This window comes from Seriola aureovittata, chromosome 7 (genome assembly GCF_021018895.1).
Source record: "Seriola aureovittata isolate HTS-2021-v1 ecotype China chromosome 7, ASM2101889v1, whole genome shotgun sequence".
Classification (NCBI taxonomy): domain Eukaryota; kingdom Metazoa; phylum Chordata; class Actinopteri; order Carangiformes; family Carangidae; genus Seriola; species Seriola aureovittata.
The window spans coordinates 23818961-23842167 of NC_079370.1; the positions used below are offsets into that span (position 1 = coordinate 23818961).

The 23207-nt window shown below is 40.6% G+C and overlaps 2 protein-coding genes across 2 annotated transcripts; one reads left to right on the forward strand and one right to left on the reverse strand.

Moving 5' to 3' along the window:
* Positions 1 to 1055: 1055 nt before the first annotated feature.
* LOC130172564 (dendritic cell-specific transmembrane protein) lies at positions 1056 to 6683 on the forward strand. Its single transcript, XM_056381367.1, has 3 exons — positions 1056 to 2108; positions 2197 to 2529; positions 2618 to 6683. Exons 1-3 carry the CDS (start codon positions 1062 to 1064, stop codon positions 2675 to 2677), a joined length of 1440 nt encoding a protein of 479 aa, XP_056237342.1. The 5' UTR covers positions 1056 to 1061; the 3' UTR covers positions 2678 to 6683.
* A 285-nt stretch (positions 6684 to 6968) lies between these two features.
* Positions 6969 to 19754, reverse strand: dpys (dihydropyrimidinase). The gene is made up of 9 exons (XM_056381365.1): positions 19349 to 19754; positions 17425 to 17583; positions 16290 to 16469; positions 14542 to 14731; positions 13570 to 13726; positions 13057 to 13198; positions 12035 to 12177; positions 8397 to 8604; positions 6969 to 7555 (listed from the first exon to the last, which is right to left on the reverse strand). Exons 1-9 carry the CDS (start codon positions 19595 to 19597, stop codon positions 7496 to 7498), a joined length of 1488 nt encoding a protein of 495 aa, XP_056237340.1. The 5' UTR covers positions 19598 to 19754; the 3' UTR covers positions 6969 to 7495.
* Positions 19755 to 23207: the final 3453 nt, after the last annotated feature.

Here is a 23207-nt window from a genome sequence, read left to right on the forward strand (position 1 = left end):
CATGTATCAAATATATGTACATATAAAATAAAAATATATATGTAAAAATTCTATTTAAAACTGATTAGAAATGGAAACAATTTTCATATATGACATATATGTCTAGACCATATAAATATGCAAGTTTCTGTATGTATGCTCATATTGTAGACAGATGTTATGTAAATCCAATCCAAAAGCCTGAGACAACTTTCCCAGAATGGGAAGATAGACATTAATATGACATACAGTATATTACATTTCTGTGTGGGTTGTTAAATTGACTGTATGTGACAGTTTCACATGCCTCTAATAAAACCTGCACACCAACTCACCTAAAAAGGAGCTTTTCATGGTGAAGCTCCTGACGTCAAAACCCTGCTGTCGACATCAAATGACTATTTCCCCTTTTAAAACTTCTGACCTGAATTCCTAGAAAGCAGCTGTCTCTCCATAAATTAAACCTTGATAATTACAACTTACAGTATGACGATATTATAATAATGTATCACAAAAATTACAAATCCTGACCCATGTTTCCATATTGCTGTTTTATAGCCACCTACTCCAAATAGTATTTTATAGCATTTATCAAGTTTGCTGTTTGGTATACACTAAGTAATCTGTACTTAATGGCGTGCAGCCTTGCAATCCTGAATAAAATACTTGAATTTTAGACCAAAAGCACAATCAAGTATCTCACGCTGTCAAAATTCAGCCTCATATCAGCTCATGTTTGCTTCTGCTTTTGGTTAAAAAATAGGGATGACTGGGAAATGACAAATGACTGAGGATTGAGAAGAGTTCCTGTTTTAGCCATATTTAAGGAGACTGCAGACTACATGCATAAGACTAGACACCCTGATGTATGCAGCAGGTTTGTTCTTGTGATTTCATTAAACTAAAGCTTAAATGTACAGCCCTCTGAAATTCAACATGTACCTTTTATGATTTAAATTTCACTGTGTAACAGTTCAACCTGTTTATTTCTTATTATATGTCTTTTTAACTTTCCCCCTTTCTTTCCAAATTTGCTTTCCAGAGTTCAGTGTTTTCCAACAGTTTCTCCTTTGACACCCAAGATGCTACTCTCATGGACTGCAGTAAAACAGAGCCTTGAAGATGTTGGTTTTCAGGCCTTGGATGTTTTCACGACGGGTAAAAGGGACGGCTTTCAGAGAACTGTCCTCCTCCTCCTGACCTGTAGCTTCTCCAGCCTCCTGCTCAGCGCCCTGCTCCTTCTCTACCTGCTCTTCCACCTGGACTATGAGACAGCAGTGGCTGGAGGGATTGCTGGCTGCTTTGGGACATTACTCACCGTCGCCCTCTTCTTATCAAAGAGGGTACGATGCTTAGGGACCCTATTTGTCATCTCCATTTTCATGAAGAAGAGTCGCAACTTGCTGCTCACTGCTGGGACCAGCCTTGTTGTTCTTAAAAATATCGTTAACACCTTGGAGAACCTCACAGGCCTCCTCAGGAGTATGATCTGCAACCTGAAGGCGAAGAAATCAGCCATCATCACTCCATTCAGTAACTACGTCAAGATGTTGAAGTGGATAGGAAGCGTCCTTAAAGGGGTTACCGACCTGGGAGTGGTGAACGTTAACCCCCAGCTCAAGATTTCACTCAAACTGGAATCAGAAAAATTCAGGGAGAAACTCAGTGAAGCAGAGCAGAGGCTGGACGAGAATGTGAAATATGCACAGTCCCTTGTGAGTACGTTCTCCACTGTGACCAACAGGCTGTTTCCCGCCATCAGCTTCCTCGTGCTCATGACCTTCATAGCCTTGCACATAAAAAAGTACTGCAGTGACATGAAATACGAAAACAGGTTCATCAGCAGCAAATTTGTTCGTTTTGACGAGAAGCAGAGGAAGGAAGGAAAACCTCACATCCTCCCCCTCACACCGGAGGAAGGGAAGCTGTACACCGCCATCCCCTCCACCCGACCCACCGCCAGAGAGGGCAAAGTTGTACTGAAGTTCGGTGTTTCAGTTGTCGTTCATTTTGTAGTTTGGGTTATATTTATAACTGTGGACGCCTTATTGTACTGCTTTGTGGATATTGTAACAACAAAATTAGCAGAGCTGGAACCGTTTCATGTCCCGTTGTTAATGAGCATCAAAGTAAGTGTGTTTGTGAAAGCATTTTAAGAATTTACTACATTCATTTCTGTCAGACAGCCACTGACCATTCATTCCTGTGTCCTTTCAGGGGATTTCGGCTGTAATTGGTTTACCATTCAGTGAGGAAATCCATCACAAAGACTTTTCCTACTCTGTGACCTTGTTTGAAAAGAAGTGCCTTCCTAAACCCAAGCTGCTCTTCTATAACTCCATATTTCCATTGGCCGTCATCCTGGTCACCTTGGTCGTCATGGCCCTGATGGCGGCCAAAATGTCCCAGCTGAGGCTGGTGGTCTGTGAGCGATTCTTCTCCAGTGCTGCGGACGGGAGAGTGGAGTACCTGCATGCCAAAATCCTCCAGAAGAGATTAAAAGGGAAGAAGAATAAAAACACCTGCAGCCTCACATCGTTGATCGTTAAGGTTTGTATAACCACATATTGGTAGAGTATAATAAAAGGCTGTTAGTGTCGTCTCTAATCTTTTAGTTTGTCTTCTCTTCTCTTATCAGCCACATTTCTGGTGCCCGCTGCTCTTTCAACCCAAAGAGGATCCACAAGTTATCGTGTGAGGAAATGATTCTTTCTGCTATGTGACTTTTTTAGCTACTATTAGAGACTCTAGTAATGGCACCGACGGTATTCAGACCAACAGCTACTGGATGCATGAAGTTTTGTACCCTCATGATGACACTGACTTTTGTGATACCCTGACTTTCCCCTTGTGCCACCATGAGATTGACATTTTTGTTTTTTAGTGATATGTCTCAACAACTATGGGACAGATTGCCATGGCATATGGTACAGGTCCCATTCATGGTGTGCAGCAATGGATCCTAATCATTTGGTGATCAGCTGGCTTTTTTTCTACCTACACCAGTAGGTAAAGTTTTCACTCATCCACAGTTGAGTTGTTGCCTAAATTATTAATTGCCATCTGGACTGGATTAAGTTGATAGTTCAGGTTATTTGTGTGAGGTACTTACACATAGTCAATGCATTACTTGCAGTAGATTCGGATCAGCGTCCTCTAGAGAAGCAGCTGAGAGTACCGGCAGAGAAGCTGAGAGCACGCTACATTTTGAATATCTTCACCGCTTTATTTTGCTGTCAAACAGCCCGTTCCTTGGGAACTACTTTTCTCAACCACTGAACTACTGTATTCCTGTGCAGAAGTGTACCTACCTACTTACCTGCGGAGTAATACATGGTGCGCCATAGGTGTGTCCATAGGTGTGTCCACAGCAGTACATCGCTCATCTTGGGTGCCAACGCTCCCCACTGCTTCTCTAAACTTGGGAGGGCACCAATCCGTATCTACCGCAGGTAATACACTGAGTATGTATAAGTACCTCACACAACCCCAAGTCGAATAACCTGAACTCTCACTTTAACACTACAGAGGGAGGTCTGGAATAAAATACTCATTGCGCTTCTTGTTAATTTGACTCATTGTTTCAGATGGCATTTTAATAGTAACATAACATAAGAGGATGTGGTTGGTAATAGACACAGACATTCTGCAGGACTAACCAAAAAGAGACAGCCACCACCTACAGCAGTACATGTATCTAACATAACACCAGCTCACTGGAAGAGTTCTCAATCTGTAAGAGGAAGTTTACTGTAAAACAGTGAGTTACTGTAATTGTACTGTATTTATTACTGGGGTGGGGTGAAAAATAACCCAGATACACACTGGACTGATTGAAAATGACCAGCGTAGATAATCTAAAAATCTTAATTACTAATTAATGTTATGGCTGACTGGTAGTGGGTGGGGTTTTCATTTAACTCATAGGCCCATGCGTGTTAAGTGCTCATACGAAGCAGAAGGACAGTTGGTGACTTTGATGAGCAACAGTTGAACTAAGAGAGGCTACGCTCTCCTTGTCTCAGTCATCTACCTGCAGATTTGTTTTCTTTTTAGCCCAAACGCAAACAACAAAAAATGGATGAGAACATCTGTGATAAACACCACTCGGGCTGGACACTCATGGAGCCTATAAGTCTGAGATAGCTCCACTGCCAGCCAGCTTTCACTTTCATTATCTCATGTCATTACTTTTTTTTCAAATACACACAAGCACTCTTTGTGTTAGAGTTACAGCTTGGATTGCCAGTCATTCTCATTACAAGTGAAAGGATCGTTTACCCTGACTTTTCTGCTCTGAGGTTTACATCAGTGGTTCAAAGTGAAATGTCTCAACAACTATTGCTGTTAAATTTGGTCTTTCAAGATGAATTGTAATAACTCGTGTTTCTTGGCCTTTGGTTTAGGATCAAATGCTAGACTCATTTGTACTTTGTGTTCAGTGTTCATTAGTGAATGGTAGCATAACAACACGCCTAACTAAGATGGTGAACACGCTAAACATTATAGCTCGGCTGTGGACTCTCAATGTTTTTGTACTACATTCTCTTGTACACTGCAGTGAATATTTTTAATTATAATTACATGCTGCTCAAACACTGTGTCCCATTGCTTGTCTATAATCCTCTACCTGTACTGTATCATTGTAATTCGGTATACTACTGTACTTCATTAGGTTATATCACATTATATAACGGGTTGGACTGTCAGTTGACAGCAATGGTAACCATGGAGAATGGTCTATAGGAGGAACACTCTCCAAGATAATAGCCGACAAACCATACATGTGGAGGTTCTTATTCAATTCACTTTAGCTTCAATTAGCACTTCAACTAGAAATATCATTTTCCCTTGACAGAGACATTACATACATATTACATCATGTTCATTATGTAACATGGCAGATGACAATGTTCTATGATTATCTCCCCAAACTGTATAATCCACCAGATAACAGAATATACAGTAGGCTATTTAGATTAGAGGCCAAAATCATGACAACGAACAACATATATTAACAATATATTAAATAATGTAAATGTTTCAGGCTTTTGGGTGTTGAAATAGAAATCTTTTTTTTGTTCCAAAATTAAGTTTATGAATCCTATTATTAATTAGCACTTAACTGTATTTCTGTAAGACTAAGCACCAACAGCTTCTAATAAACTATAACAGAGGAAGGCTTTGGTATTTTCCCTGTAATGCTCCCAACAGAAGTATTTCCTTACATAATCAAAGACAGATGTCTTCTACATGTGCTGTGAACAGCACTGTCCTCTTCCCGTTTACAAACTGTCACTCTTAATTAATATCTCACAGGTGTTATTGTTCTCACCTAGTACAGGGTGTCATGTGACCCAGAGAAGCTGACAGGCAGGATGAGCAGTGCTGGAGTTCAGTTTGAAGTTTTATTTTATAGTAAGTACAGGTGAAGAGCTGTTGCCTTACTTTAGTGCAACTTTCTGATTAGGAACTCTTTATAAAGTATTTCCAAATTGTAACTAATAGATTAAGGGTTGGTAAATACTTTACTAATGCTTCGTAGATTCGTTATATATTCATAAGGACAACGTCTGAGTTGCTCAGTTATGAAAGATTCTTGATGATTTATTAAGAAGTATTTATTTATGTATTACAAATATTATTACCAAATAGATCATTTGAGATAATCTAAATTCATCTGGCAACCAAACCACTGTTCTCATTATATGTCCATAACTGATCTACAGTTAGTGGTATTAGGAATGAAAAATACATAAAATAAAACAATTAATTAACTCTTAATAAAGCCATTATTTACAATTTACAAACCCAGTGGTACTATTTTTTTTAAACCTTGCAGTACCGTTTTCTTACTTTATGTACACTTTAAATTCCTCCACGAGTTTTCAATCAACTGGCCTCCAAAGAATAACATTGCTCTCGTTAACTGAATGTACGTACATATATCTTTATTCCAACTGTAAAAATGTTTTTGATTTATTCCTGTAGTCTAAGATTTTTAATTTCAGATTTTGACCAATAAAAAATATACTTCCGTCGCAGCATCCAGAGGAGGGTGTGTAACATACACAGGGCGACCAACTCATGGTCAAATGTCGCATTTTATGTGTCCCTGCATTGCTACTGGTGTTAATGTGTTCTATATTACAATCTCACAGTTCCCACAATTCCACTGTGGCGTTATAAAATTAGTTTCCAAGAGTGAATGTGTTTAGATCATATTTTCTTCAGTCAGGACACTGAACCCCAAGTTTCTCTTGATGAGTAGACCACAGCTTGTAAAGTGTAATTTTAAAATACAATATTTTAAATATATATTTTTTTTTAAATGGCAATGGCCTACATTTTTTAAGTTGAAACTTAAAAAAAAAAAAAAATCCTGTATTTGTCCTTGTTGTCCTTGTAACTTCTGTGAACTGCAGTTATTATCTAGAGACTGGTTTAAATCCAGGAGGGTACACATTTCATCACAGACACTCAGTCCAACACCGCCAGCCCCACACCATCCTTCCACTGCCAGAGACAAGAGGAAAAGAGGAAGTGGTACAGCTCAAGCATGAGTAGGCCTTCTGTGACTCACACGCTGCCACTGACCCGTGTGGCAACCTGATAAGCTCACATTATGTCTCAACTGGCCCCGTGGCATAATACCACGCCAGCATGCCAGCCCAATAGGAAGCCGCCACATGATGCGCGGTGACAGCCACAGACCTTTTTTACCGAGGAAGGAATGAGTGCAGTCCATACATGGGCGCATATGATAATGTGTGATCCTGCTGAATATGCAAATACTGAGTCAATCTGGGTCAACAAAGTAAATCTTAATACTTTCACGCATGTCAGTGCATTTTTAATGAATATTTCATCAAAGGGACGGATGCTTTTGGGTGAGAAACATCAGTCCTGTTACCAATGGCAACAAACATTTCGGAAAAAGAGGAAAGAGGAAAATGAATGCTCAGAAAAACAACCAGGCAAATTGGCAATTAAGGTTACGGGAATTTTGTTATTTTTATATATTACAGAAATATGTATCATTCATAACACAATATGCACAAATATAAACGATCCTCTTTTCTAATCACCACCGGTTTTAAACCATGAAATCGTGCATAAGCCGTAGTTTAATTCCTTACAGTGAATTACTTGATTGCATAATGCATGTTAGAGCAAATATGATTTTCAGCAGCAGATAGGGATCCACTGACCTGCGTACCGAGCAGAGCAGACCTGGAAACCTCACACAGTTGAGCAAATATAACAAAGGTATTATCTGCCAACAGGACATAGTGTTGATCAGAGTTGACCCAAAGGCCAACACCCCCACCTTTACCGCACACAGTGATTTAAATGACTGAATAATGTATGTGTGACTCGCAGAAATATAAGACCATATTTTAAACCACTCAGAGCAGGTTCATCAGTGAGACAGGGCTCAGTTGTTTTGGCTTTGACATCTTCTGGAGACACACAGCTGGAGCTCAGGGTACCTTGCATGTTCTCGGTCAGTCGTTCATATGGAAATGACTTTGCCTTGGTAGGGCTCTCTGGTCACAGCTGTAGGTTTCCCCACCTGCAGGCAGAACACAAAGCAGAAAGAAAGGTGAAGTGACTTTTTGTGTTCAGTTCCTCATCAGGATCCGGTCGCTTCCAATTTTAACAAAATCTGAATTTCAGTCCCCTGCAAGGTTTTTCCACAGTCTGTCCAGTGTCCACTTCATTTTTTCATTTATGATGCACAACTTAGGAACGAGAAATTATATATTTGCATTATTAGTTAATACATTTAACCCAAGCTGATATTAGAGAAGGGCTCATTAACTCATTCACTGTTCCCTTTGGTTCAACTCAAAAGCTGAAGAGTAAAGATGATACGTTCTGTTTTTCTGTTTCTCGGCAGTGACATCCTTAAACCTGTTTTTTTTTTTTTTTGGCCACTTAAGGGGAACCAGAAACTGTCAACACAACATATTATCTCCTTTCAGGTCGATATAGCAAACAATTACCTATTTACACATCAGAGAGACAGACAGACACAGCAGACACACAGCAACATTTACTTTGAGTTGTGTTCCTGGCCACCTGATGAAAGAAAGTCCAATATTCACTCTGCTTTTAGCTGGTTTTATCTCCACACAGGGCTGCGCCTGTGGTTTTTAGAGCTTCACTGTGACTTGCTAAAACGCATCTTAGAGCTGAGGGGAGCTGCAGACTTGGGTTAGATAGCTATGTGTGACAAACATACGAAGAATTCTTACCTATCTGTTCTTTGTTTTTTCAAAAAATCGCACTGTTATTTTTTGACGCTTGAATAAAATGGCTGGGAGTGATTCTCTGCACACAGCCGTGAAGAACGTGGTTTACAAGCTGGGGTGTTATTTTTCTAGTACTGAAACTTGTGGGGCTCGACTGACCTGCTGCCTTTGCTTGACTCTTTTGTAAACAAACTCAGAGAAGGGTTTTCTGTGGATGAATCGGCCGTGTCCCGGAGACACCTTCAGCTGCCCCGCCTCATAGACCACTTTGCCTCTGGAGATGGTGATGACAGGGACACCGTGGCACTCCATGCCCTCGAAGATATTGTAGTCCACAGCCTGGTGGTGGGTCTTGGCTGATATCTTCCTGCCAAGACACAAAGATACGACCACAGGGTTTTTTGTAAACAGCTGAAGAATACTACTTCAGCACCAAAGTTCCCGATCACATGCAGCCTGTGTGGTGAGTGAGGTAATCACCGCATGCTTTCTGAATACCAGGCTGAAAGAAAACAAAACACAAACCTATTGTGAAGTCCCAATGCATTCGGTTCTAATCTGCAGCTGATTGAATCAGGCCAAGATGTACTCATACACAGCATCAAGTTACTGCGGCTCACTTACTCTGCAGCAGCAAGCAATATAATGGATTATTTATATAACATTTACTCGTGTGATGCTCCCTTCTCTAAAAAGCTTACTAAGCACATAACCCAGGCTTCTTTTAGTCAATAAAAATGCACCTCAACATTTTCCGTGCTGCTTATCACATTACTGTGGCATCCATCTACAGGCTGCTGCATGAGCACTACCACATAATAATGCAGCACAGTCAGGATCCTGATATAACAAAAGTGTCTGCGCAGGCTGGAGTGGGAGACTGAATATGAATGAGCTTTTTGATGAAGAGATGCAAGATAGAAATCACTTTCAGGTTCTCACCCAAACACATTGAGCTGCACTACGCTAATGCTCTGCTCTCCAACCACATACAAACAGTGCTGAAATGTAACTAAAGAAGTATTGTCATGTTGGATATACGTCTACTCCACTACATTTATCCAACAGCTGTAGTTACCACTAATCTTGCACATGGTATTGATATATGTGACATATGATGAGCTTGTAAAATGCAGTTATAACAGTAAAAGGCTGCTCTCTGCATTCGTAATAATAATCCAATAAGGTAACAATATACCACAGACAAGGAGCATGTGCCAGCCTAATAGCCTAGCATGTATAGTTTATTTTTGACACCTGAAATGTACGTTTTTCTGATCATCATACACTGTATGTCTGTATTTCTACTTAAGCTTTTGAATACAGGACTATTTGATTTATTGTTACATTGTGACTTTTACTTAAACCTGCAAAAACTGATTTTTTTTTGGCCACTTGGGGACAAAATGAAAAAACTTGGAACCCGACACTGAGATATTAAACCTTTTAGGTTGATATCTGTAACTTGTCAACAAATAGTTGCCACACATCCAGCAGGTAGGAGGCAACCTTAGCATTCATTCGGGGTTGTGCTTCTGTCCACCTGGCAAATTAAGTCCAATATTTTCTCTCCTGAGAAAAAAAAAAAATTTGACCTTTTTTTTTTTTTTTTTTAATCTGCTGAATGCTGCCCAATGTTCACTAGCTTGTCACTAAGTTCATGTGTCTGCTGTGTGGTGCTGGGCAGGTAGTGTACAGTGGCTTATATCTGCTCCAACTAAACAACACAAAAAAAAAGCTTTGAGCCCGAACAGTGATCTTGCAGTGAGAAAAATCAAAACAATGAGCTGAAAGATGATGAAACTGTGGAGGCAGGTGATAGTTCTCTATCACTACATGTGTTCCCTCTCATATACAAGCAGACGTTTGATCCATTGATAAAACTATTGAGTCCTGCCAAGAGCTTCTTCCGTAGTGTAGGTAACACTTTACTTTAAGTCTTTAAACTTTAGCTTTTATAAGCAACATACAAACACAAACATCACAATATAATGTACTACTAGATATTTTTAAGTGTTTATGAATGTTCAGTTTTCTCTCATGAGGAACTATTTTATACTATTAGGGTTATTAGGGTTCGAACCCTAACCCTATTGGTTTTGCTGAGGTTTATTTTTACAACTGTGTTTTGCTACGTTGTCATTCATTCACCAGCCTCCAATTACTGATACACACAAATACATTCTTATTCCTGCATACAACTACATTATAGTGTGTTAGAAAATATTCATTAAATGTTTATACTCTGCAAATGTTATATACTGAAAATGTCAAAATCTCTTAAGAGGGAAAGTCAATGAAAACACTTTGGCTCTCCACAGCACCGATTGATGATGTTTCAACATATAAAATCATATCTGACTGAAAGACTAAATCACTGGGGAACAGTGAAATATATCTGACTCAGACACTTGAAACATTGCCTTCTTTTCACCCATTCACATGTGCACATTTCCTGTTGATGTGTAAAGCCAGACACCATGCTTAGTGTGCACTGACAAAAACAAGATGTGCCCTCATTATTCAAGCAGCCCAATTACAGGACACAAGGCAACTGACTGAGCTTCGTAGGCATCTCTGGTTATGCAACTGTTTGTAGCCCCTGGTCCCGGATGTTATGAAGCGACACTTGCACTGAGGGCAATTAATTACGCAGTTTCACAGATGAATTCCCGGCTGCAGCAAATCAAACACGGGGTGCTCTCATGCTTGAAAGGCATTGTAACATCCGCAGACTTGCACAGAGACAGAACACACACATAAAGGGTGAAGCAGACAGGTGATGTCCAGGGATGACAAGCCTGAGGATTGTGCACTGTAAACTCCGGCCTCGCACGAGATCCTCCTGTGTTACCAGTGAACTCATTTACACCGGGAGGTAATGTGTTCTTCTCCAACTCACATCAGCGGTTAGTGACTTCCCTGAGGGGCTCAGCCCAGATTCTCCAGCAAACATGAGCAGTGCAGTGCCGTTCTGGGTTATGTAAGTCTGAATGTGCTACAGTATGCAAAGCTACTGGAATACAAACTGTCCTCTGTACCTGTGCATCTGTGCATGTGCTCCACAGAGCCGCTCCATATGACGATCAGTTATCTCATGATCAGTTATCATACTCTGCGTCCGTTCCTGAAAATACGCTCAACACTGTGCGTTCTGCACTACGGAAATCGGTTTAGCTCCCACATAAACTATTAGTCATCTTCAAGATCCTCACCATGCGTCCCACTGACGCTGTGTGAATCTCCCTTATGTAAGTGTGTTCAAATCCTTCCCCAAAAAGTAACCAACAACCAAAAATGATTCATCATTCCAACAGTCTCTCTTGATGAATGTGTGAACTGTGTTACGCTTTAATTTGCAGCTATAGATAAGTGATGACATACTCTGACTTTTGGATGGAACAGAGACGTAATCAGCTTATGCGCGTGTGTGTGTGTGTGTGTGTGTGTGTGTGTTGCGGTGGCACAAGATGAAAGATACATCACTTCTCTTTTTAGTTGCCTGTATCTATAGCCTGCATGATTTAGTGCTTAGCTTAAAAACCTTATCTTATTTAACTGAGCGCCTGACACCCTGCAGACATGCTTTCAAGTTTGCCCAGTGTTTCAGCAGCACCATCTGCAGTTGAAGCTGCTGATAGCACTGGGAGAAATATCTGACTTCATGTGGAGAGATAAGAGAGCGTTACAGTCATGTGCATTTTTAAACTGTCCACAGAGTCCGAGAGCTGCCTTTTCCTGCCGTATTTTAAAAGCTTTCTCCCAGTCTGCTGAATGGCCCGAGTCGGGGTCCTCACCTTGTCAACTTGGGGTCCCATATAACCACATCAGCATCCGAGTTCTTGGCGATACGGCCTTTCTGCGGGTAGAAGTTGAAGATTTTTGCTGCGTTGCTGCTGGTGACGGCCACAAATCGATTCTCGTCCATTTTGCCGCTGTGCTGAGGAGAGGAAACGCACAAAGCACCCGCTCTGAGTGAATGACAACAATATACGGAATTAGCAGACAAAAGGTCAGTGCTTAACTGTGCAGCGAGTAACTCATTTCTGCCAAAAATGTCATATAATGTGTGATTTGTAAGCGCTGTTGCATGTGGGAAATCTTTCCGGTGGCCTTGTGGTGGCTGAGCTGAAACACCGTCTTCGCAACAATGGCAATAAAATGCAACGTCTGCACTCTGCAGCTCCGAGAGTTTATTGCCTTTTCTGTTTGTATTATAGAAAAACTGAAAAAGAAACTGGTATTTCAGCTAAAACAAATATGGGAAGAGTAGAATAATTAGATGTCATTCATTTAAACAGGGTAAATGCATTCTTAGTCTGACATTAAACTTTATGATATAAACTCATGTATGTAGATGGCACACTATGGAGTCAGAAATGTATATATATATATATGTATGTACAGGGCCCCAAGGCATCACAAATCTTCCTGATTTGGGCCCCACACTGTATAATTTGAACTGATTTTGTGTCTAAATTATTCATTTAATCCCAAAATTGGCCTCATTACACGATGAGTAATCAGCCTCGACTGTGCATCACACTCAGAAGTATCAAGCTGACGTAAGATACGTGGAATCAGGGACCTTTAAGTTAAAAATAAATGAATTTCTTTATGTTGTCATTTGCCCTCTTTCATGAATCTTTTTATTCAGCCCACTGCCACATCATTGCAAACTGTGTAATTGCTTGGATAATGACAGGAAGCTGCATAATAGCCCTGCTCCACTGCAGTTCAGACTTCCACCGGTGCAGACTTAAATCTCAGTAATGAACAACGTCTGATAACGAGCAGTTACATTATTATTAGGACCTACCACTCCTTTCTCCCAGATGACAGACATCCTGTCCTCCACGCCGTTCACTCCGTTGGGGATCTTGGTGAAGTCGTCTTTGCCCAGGGCCTTCTGGCACACGGAGAAGGTGCAGTTGTCTGTTCCTGTCACACTGAGATCATCACTAGCACAAATGAAAGAGAAATAAATGAATGAATGAATGAATGAATGAATGACAGAGTTGATGCTGAAATAAATAAATAATAACAACACAGTTAGTCATTCTTGAGATCCAGACTTTATGCTAATGAATGTTTTTGCATAAATTCTAGCTCGTGTTACTCATGTCAGCTTCAGCCTCTTCTCCTCCGTCTCACCTCCACAGTCTCACAGAAAACAATCGCTCAGATACATAAAGTACAAATTACAGAAACAATTAAAACAAAATGTGGGTCTAATTAATTGGCATATTTGAGTTTCAGTATATGATTTCATGTTGTTCAATTCTTTATTGGTTTGCTTTGTGACCACCACTACACTTTCAGTTCCACCTACTTGGCGAGCAGGTCCATGAGGTACCCAGGGGTGCTGGGGTCAGGTCTGAGTGGAGGACCCATGACAAAGCCAGCAGCATGGGCCCACTCTTTGTTCCAGTAGTGGGTACCATCTGTGCCCAGCCCTGCTGCAATGGGCTCCCCGAACACCACACGACCTGTAGAGAGAGAGGGCCGAGATAAAAACATGAAGTGTCAGTTCAGTCAGGAAGACTGTCCGTATGTCTCATTCATTCACAGTTCTCTCTTTATCTCTCTTTCCCTCTCTCACCCACTTCTTGTTAATCAGCTGACTTCAAGTGTTTTCTGCAGCCAATCAGATTTTGCCACGATCTCAACCGGTCAATCGCGTTGTCGCTGTCAACCCTTAAAAGATGTTCTTCCCTATTCTGCTGTCAGCTGTTGTTTCACCCTCCTCCACACTGTCCACCCCCAGTCTTCATATCCAGCACCAGGTCATCAGAGTCCACTCCACGTCACATCCAGATCTCCAGCATTCTCTTCTTCCCACCACCAGTGTCCAGAGCCCTGGGGGTTTCCTACTAACCCTCACCCCCTTTTCCAATATGATGACATTAAGGTGGGGTCTAATCGCCAAAGACTCCCGCATGTTCAACCTATCCTCTCTTGTTTTGCACATGAGAATAAATAAAAGCAATAAGTATTTGTTGACTCAGAATGAAGTCTCTCCTCATTGAACTCCTGTTGTTTGGTATTTCTCTCTGTAGCGTTTCAGAGGCTGTTCCACCAGGACAGGGATAAAAATCGAGGGAAAACGCTGAATAATTGAACTTTTAGCCATAAAAAAGGACATATATTGACAATCAGTAACAAATATGAACACTGATACTGTCCTGGCCTTTCACTGACCATGTACAGAAATCCTAACACAACACTGACACACACAAACCCATCATCTCTCACCCTTGCCCTTCTCTATTTAAACAGCAGGTGGTGGTAAGCTCACACTCACCATCTCTGCGTGCTTCCGACACCACCTTGGCGGCAGATTTGCTCATGACATGGACCACATAGAGCGGGCAGTTGACAGCGTGAGCGATGGTGACGGCTCTCAGGGTGGCCTCAGCCTCCACCTCCTCTGGCCGACACAGCTCATGGCCCTCGGGCCCCGTGATGCCGAGGGCCAGCATCTTCTTAGCTCCCTGTCGGGTCGCAGCGGGAACATCAAGGCGGGAGAAAGGTTAAATGAGATGGAAGGATAAAACAGGACAGCATCTGTCCAAGCAGAGAGGAAGTGGACAGGCGAAGAGTCGGCACATCACCAGAACCTACACAGAGACACTTTGTGTTGCTGCTCTGAACTAAAGGAACGATGAGAACATAAGCCAGCTGATTAAAGCAGTAGCTACAAACAATCCATATTCATGTTAACTACACATGTAGCACACTTCCTAGTGGCAGCAAGAATCATGTTCCCCAATTTCAGAGCCATGAGTTTCTTTCCTAGCATTTGCTACTCCCTAGTGGTGAAATGCTGCCATGACATTTGAAAAAATGATTTGAAAATACAAACACATTAAGAGAAATAATAAGGTCTCTGTCATGGCAGACATTTTGACTGTCCCACTGTAGCAGGAAAAGCACGAGTGTGCATCACAACATTGACAGAGGTGGACAAAGTACTCAGCTCCATTACTGGAGTCAAAGTTGTTCAGTCAAAGGTTTACTTGAGTGAAGTACTGGAGCACTTTCTTTCGTTTTGTTGTATTGTTCCACAGCGTATTTACAGAACCTCTTGACTGTGAAACAACCAACTCAATGCACTGTAGAACCTGCAGAATAGAAAGCTTGTAGAATATGATACAAAGCCAATAGCAATGGCCATAAAAACACAATTAAATCAACAAGACAGCCATTGTCGTTTTCCCACTTTTCTTTTTTTTAAGGCAGTGATGAAGGTTGGTCGCGTTAAACACAGCGAACATTTAAAATGAAAGGATGAATTTTTATTTCTAAAGCTTCAAACATGGACTTCAGATCTCGTCCCTTGTGAAGAATCTTCTGCCTCATCTTCAACTAACGTCGCCATCACTAGGACACTGACAGGTTCAAACTGAGCTGTTCAAACATGACTGACGGTGTCGGAGTTTACTGTGATTGGTTTCTCTCCTGTGAGGAACACAGCATGTGGTCTATTGCATTTACAAAATAAAAGAAGATTAATTCCGCTGACTAAAAGCTCTGCTTAAAAGTAACGAGACAATATTTGTCTTTTAAGTGTAGAGGAGTAAAAGTCAAAGCTTAAAAAAATAAATAAATAAATAAAACTCAAATAAAGTACAGATACTCGAAAAATATATTTAAGTACTATACTCAAGCAAGTGTACTTTGTTACTGTCCACCCCTGAACTGCTTTTGTGAATATAAAAAGGAGGAACTGTTCTTGTGACAGTTCTAATTCTCCAGGTTGAAAGGTTCCTGCTGGACACATCTGGTGTTTCATCATATCTTGTTCCTATTGCTACAACAGTGTCAGTGGACCTTGAATCATCTGTGGTATATATACACTGAGTTAACATGTCATATTCATTCATTCTCTGTTACTATTATTGCCACAGTATTCTAGTATTCTTTTATGGGGCTTGGATCTTACACAGAGATCTGCTCAGCTGCTGTTAAACATTCACTGCTTTGACCAAGAGTCCGTTTGGTGTCGCTGTCCACACAGAGGAACCTGATATCACATTTACTCATACTGACCTCTGCTATCAGGTCTCCATTCTCAGCATGCACCTGAGCTATAGCTCCGATCTCCTTACACTGGCTGAAGGCAGCATAAAGCTCTGAGTCCGCCAACATGAACACATCTTTATAGGCCATAAACATCTTGAAAGAATTCACTCCTCTCTCTTTGGCCAGAGTCTCCATCTCCTTCTTGACCTGGTGAGGAAAAAGAGTTTGGAGAAATAAATGGAGGAATATATGTGACAGTGCTGTTCACAGGAAGGCTACACACACAGCAGCATAGCAGATACCTCACACCCACTGCACTCAGAGTTTGAACTGCTTCCATCTGGCTGTCGGTTCAGGGCCCCGAGGGCCAGCCGGTACATATACAAGAAGTCCTTTTATTCCCTATGCCGTACAGGCATTGAACACAACATGACTGCATCAGGGAACACTTGTTATTTTATAAGTTTTGCTCTCTGGTATTTATATAACCTGTCTCCTGCTGCCTGCTCATGCAGCTCTATGCGCGCAGAGTATGTGTGTTTTTACTGTAGTTTGGGAGAAGCCAAAGACAAATTACATGGCATTGTATATTGTTATTGTATATAGTATTTCTAATTTATCTTATTTATTTTAGATTGTATTTATATTCTTATTTTATTTCTTATTACACTTTCCCCTTGCGCTGCTCGTCTTTTGTGCTGTTGTATCAAATTTGAATTTTCTCTATGGGGGATCAAAAAAAGATACATCTTATCTTATCTTATTATCTTAAATTTTCCACTGAGGAGGACAATGAAGTCAGTCAGTCAATCAATCAATCAATCAATCAATCAATCAATCAATCAATCAATCTGAATCAATCTCTGAATAACCTTGGTTCTCATGTCTCCCTCTGAAAAAGAGAAGGAAATTGGTTCCTTTAACACAACACAAATACAAATCCTTGACATCTTTATTCTTATCAGAGATTTGTGTGTGGTGCCACCTCTGACCCACATTCCTTTGGAACAGTTCAAACATACAGCGGCGTCCAAAAGTCAAGTGCATGGGAAAGTGATCTTGGACTTTTGGACCCCACTGTATTTGCTTGAAGCTTACTTGAAGTGTCAAGCAAAGTAAAATTTAATTATTTATTCTTATTAACAATTATGCACTCATTCACCTTATCACTCCACCACGTGACGGCGACATGCAGCGAGTAGTCGCAGCAAACTTTGGGGTCAGCCGTCTTGCGCCAGCAGTCGTAGGCCTCCAGGAGAGACTTGCCCTTTTGGGGGATGACAAAGTCCAGGATCATTGTTGTCCCTCCTGCTAGAGCAGCCTGGTCAAACACACACACACAAGAACACAAGGACGTAAGTTAAAGATTAACTTGTAAAAGCTGCTGGACTTGGTGCAAAAAAATTTTTTAAAACAAAGATCAAATCAAGTCAAGAACTGTCTGATTTCTGTGGGATATATCGTCTGATCAGATGTTTGATCAAAGCATTATCACCATCCAACGCGCTGCAGGTTTATGCTGCACGTGACGTGACATTAATGGATGATGATCAGAGTCTGAAGATCAAAGACAAAACACGTCTACTTAACAGACTGGAGATGTAAAGAGAGTAAGATGTTAAACAACTGTTTAATTCTGTGGATGTTTTTCATTTCTCATTGCTCAACATACTGCAGTAACCTATGGCATCTTTATCAGCATTGCACAGATTACCCAATACCAGCTTCAATCAGATAATACCACAAACACAATTGTTTTGTAAACCTATATCAGTGCAGACCAGTCAAGCATTGAGCAACACTGACCCTTGATCAGTGCACAAGTGAGTTCTGGTTAGAAAGTTTTCATTCAGTATTTTATCTGCCAGATAACTTTCTAACACAGAGCAGAGCAGCCCTGCAAGGAGAGCCTGATATAAATCTGATAAAGTTGACAAGTTTCGATTGAGAGTGATGGTCATTATTGAGGCTGTAGTTTACGGTGTTGTTGTTGCTAAGTGTTGTTGATCTGCTGTGACTGCAACACATTTCTCATCACATCATGTTGCAGTGTTGTGACCGATGCGTTCAGACAGCGACGCTCTGGCCTCTGTAGCTGCTTCATGTTGCTCTCACACTTCAATTATAAAACATGTGATTCTCACACTTCTAATAAAGCTGACACACACTGACTGGTGTTTGGACTGATAGGACTCGCCAGTGCAGCTGCCCGTTCAACAGTTACTTGACTGACTCTGAGGGAAAGCAGTATGTCCAAGGTCCTTTGTTCAATGAATATATCTCCTTTCATTATTGTGCAGTTTGCAGTTTCAGAATGTTAATACAAAAATATCTAATAAATTATGATTCAGATTAAGGCTTGATTTACCATTGGGAGGAAATTAACAAGATTTTCATAAATATAAAATCAGCCCCACCTTTACACCTTTACCAGCTGCAACATGAAAGTGAAGTACACATTAATGCATGAGTAACAACACACTGTTTTGTAATGGAACAGTCAATTAAAACCTTTCCTTTTGGCTCTTAAAGTGTATTTTCATGACATCATTTTTTTTTTTTTACTCAGAATGTTGAATGCATGACTTTGACTTGTAAAAAAGAGTATTTCTACTTATAGACATGATATTGTTAACTTTGCATCTATTGTTTGTTTCAGTTGTTACAGAACCACTATGCCCTAAGCTATTTCATAATCTTTTAGTTGTGCAAGCAGCATGAAAACTCAACGACATGTCTGAATAAAATTACTTGAAGCCAGCCAGTGTCCACCTCTCATAATTGATAGGATGCATGTTTTTATATATGCATGTCATATATAATGTGTAGGTTTTGATATGGTTAAGTGTTTCGGTTTTGAAACTTAGAATAAATATTTTTAGGCCCACTGATAGATAAGTCAATCCAGCAAAATAAAGTAGTTAAATGAACTTAAAGTTAATAACTGCAGTAGTGAGTAAATGTGGAGGAAAGGCCGCTCAAGCTTCCGGCATTATCCCTGTCTGTCTGTGTCCGACTAGACGCACTGAGCTGCGTCAGGACCCCGGTCTCCTCTATCTTACGCGATGTAATTAAAATGTCTCCACCTTAGTTCCGATGTGGAAGTCATCCACCGCCTTGGTGCCCATGAACGCCAGCTCCATGTGCGTGTGAGTGTCGATGCCGCCCGGGATCACCAGCTTATCGGTGGCATCGATAACTCGCACTCCCGCTGGGATCAGAAGATTCAGTCCAACTTCAACTATTTTCCCATTTTCAATGTAGACGTCGCCGATCACGGAGCAGTCTTCATTCACAACTTTGCCTCCTTTTATCAAGATCCCGCTGGGCTCCATTCCCGCTGTGCACAACTGACAGAGGGTTCAGAATAAAGGATCAAAGAGCCGGAGTTTGTGCGAACGTGAGAGGAAAGCTGCAGATGCGCTCTGACGCTCGACTGTCTGTGCAGACACTGGTGTGCAGAAAGTTTACAGAGGCGCAGGTCAGCTCCAAAGTTCATGAGAGTTATGCGTGTCCACAGACTGCTGCCACCTCCTGCAATGTAGGAAAACAGTGTGAGGCCCCGCCCGTGTCGTTGATTTATACAATGCCACTGCAAGATACTGATCGATGATACCTCATCAACATCATAACGATTCCCAAGGATTTGTAGTAACTTGGCATCTGCATATTGTCTTCACTTGGTTTCCGGTTTGAGCTCAGTTAATCCGACCAGGTGAGTTGTAATCTGATTTTTTTTTTTTTTTTTGCATGAAGTTGTTGTTTTTGATAAAACTAACTGGCCTCCTCATGCAATATGATGGAAGTCACGGGAGGTGTTGTCCTCCATTGACTCCCCCTCCCAATGTTACCTCCACTCCGTGCATTAAAACCTATAGGTGCCATGCCCCCTTCCCCGCCCAGATGTCATCATGTAGCCTACAGTTCACACCACACATCAGTTTTTGTCAGGCAACACCAAACCTGTCTCCAGGTCAGTTTGTGCTGTGTGATTAAACCTCATAGGAACAATATAACCTGAAATAACTGAGGTCTTAACACTACATGTTGACACAGGGCTCCCTTACAACAGATGTCTCAACATCCCTCGTTATCTGATATTGTCCTTTAGTGGCGCTTTTTCACAAACGGAAAACTGATCAAAAGGCAAAACACAACATATACTCTAGAATATTATCAGGACAGGATTTTTTCTTCAAACTTGTAGCTGAGCTGGAAATATTTCAACATCACTGTTTTTTCTTCTTTTGTTTTGGCTGCTTCTCCACAGCAACATTAACCAATAGCTGCTTCTAACACAAATGTGTAAACTGGTGCTTAATAAAAACTTGTGAGGTTTTAATTGTGTAAAAGGTCCAAGGGCAGAACTTAAAACATTAGTCATTCAAGTACCAAATACACTTGCATGTACTGACATAATATTTTCTAATGCTACATTTTGTCTAAGATCAATAGTAGATGATCATCCCCTGTAACCAGGCACAACGGCCAAGGTACCAGGGTCAAGTTCCATTAACATAATAGGGCTACACTTTATTTGGATAGTCCATCCACAGAGTGTTTACAGAGTATTTGTCACATTTTACTTATCGTTGTTGAACAGTCTAATGTTCAATTAATGTTGAAAAATGTATGTAATATTTAACCATCAATTAGTAAAGCAATCAGTTATTAGCATCAGGGTGAAGGTGAGTCGAGTGAAACTGCTGAATTGTTGAATCTCAACTCATAACCTTTTGAAATGTTACAAGCACTTTGTCAACTCTCTGTAGGCAGAATATCCAAAATGAAACCCATGATGTTTCTGAGCAGCTTTTACACATCAGAGGAAAAACATCATGTCCACAAGTACACAAGAAACAGAATTACAGGTGGTTGTTTCTACTGTGGTAGAAACAATGATGTAATTGTCCCTCCACAAAAATGTAAGGTTCAAATTTACACAACTTTCCCCAAACTGTGTTTATTAAACGTCTGTCATAACATGTGCATCCGGTTTCCCTATTATTACATGTTTGGTGTTTGAGTAAACATGTCAGTATTTGTTTCCTGGGTGACATACACACATAGATACAAAAACATAATGGCCGTCGTTAGGTGATTTCGAATCAACTGTTGATGAGGTATTGTCAATCTGGTGCACTTTTCACAGCTGTCACAAGTTGGACAATTGCAATAGACCAATATTGTCCCTGGATTGAATAGTTATAGATGAATCAATACAGGATTTAGAGTTATATCATATTTATATTTACAGCTTTGGGACCTTTAAATATAATGTTATCAGTTGTTTTAGAGGGAGTTTTTGACAATTTAGTATTTTGGATGTCAGTTTTTGACACAATTGATATGAGGTTGAAACTGTGGAGCGAAGCTGAAAGTGACTAAAGAACAGCAACAGAATTTTTCTGACATTTTCCAAACTAGTTAATGTGCAAGTCAACATATGTAATCTAAACCAGATGTAACAATATATTAAAACTGAATTTTGGGCAAATTTCTATGCATCCAAGTTAGAACAGACTTTTAACCTTTAATTTCATGCATGTGGATACAAAATAAATTCTGCACCCTATTTTCATACAGGCTTTGAATGATAAAAAATTATAAATATATATAGGCCTATATATACTGTATATACAGTTTATGTATATAATCAGTGTGTGGAAATGTAGTCTTACAAAATTTATGGACTACAAAAATGGAGGATAAAGTATGAGACAATAAATTGGCTTACAGGCAGATGGTTGAATGAGCAGACAAGCAGAGCAGTACAGGCAACAAAAATCCCCAAAAACAAACAAACAGGTGATCCAACAACAGGAAGCAACAACAAAGGTCAATACACAGGAACAAAAACAGACAAAACAATAATGATCTGGAGAAACTGGCAGGTTCAAGTAGTGACTGGGGCGATGATGAAACTAGGAACAGGTGAATGCCTGAAATGAAAAGGAGCTGAGACCAGAGCTGAGTGGGACTGAGGCTGCAGATCGTCACAATACCTCAAATTTGAAAAAAATCAGAGAAGATCAGATAGTTGTCCTCCACTACTACTTTACTTACGTCTTTGTCCCCATTCACCACCAGCTGAAGATCATGGAAATGTGAAGCTCAGCCATGTAATTTTTGTTTTTTGTGGTATGATTTGGCTTTTTGTCTCCATTGCTCCACAGACCTTTGTCAGACTTTTGACAATTCTCATGACTTGTCATAACAGGAAAAGAATATCAGCAAGAAAAGCAAACAATGGTGTCAGATTCAGAAGCTGGGTGAGTCAGTGACTGTATCGGCTTGTGGAAGAGAGAAGTCCATAAAAAGACATAAATGAAGAATGATGTTTTTCATTCAATGTAACTGTGTGAAATGGGGAAGTGAAAGCACAGAGGAGAGAACTAGAGGGGCTGAGTGGACACAGATGGCTGAAAATGGGAAGTTGCTGAATCAAGGCTCTTGTCGGTTGGTCTGGTCTCTTAATTAATATTTCAGCAGCAGTAGTGTACTTGCAGCTTAAATTATATCCAGCAACCCTTAACAACTCTTACAGTTTAGAAGGGAGCTGTCGTTAACCAAAGTGTTTTCATTGAGTATTCATAGGTCAGGTCAGTAAGGGTGGAAGATTTTGGGCAGAAGGCAGTTTGTGGCTTTGCCTCAGCCTGTTTTGTATCTGATTAGAAACCTGTTTTGATAAACAGTCAGTCAGGCTCGTCCGTGTTTCTTTAAACACGCAGTCTGCTGCTAGGGGCGTCTCCATTAAAACAATAACAAAGGATGGCATTTGGTAGTGTGGGATCATGGGAGTTGTTGTCTTCACCACCAATGTCAACAGACTTCTTTGGAGTCTCAGTCGTTCAGGAGGTTTTTACCAGCGGCTGTATCATCCACAGAGGTCTCCTCTGGTTAAAAAGTCAGTTTTGACCTCTTCTGGCAACCCGACGCCATTGA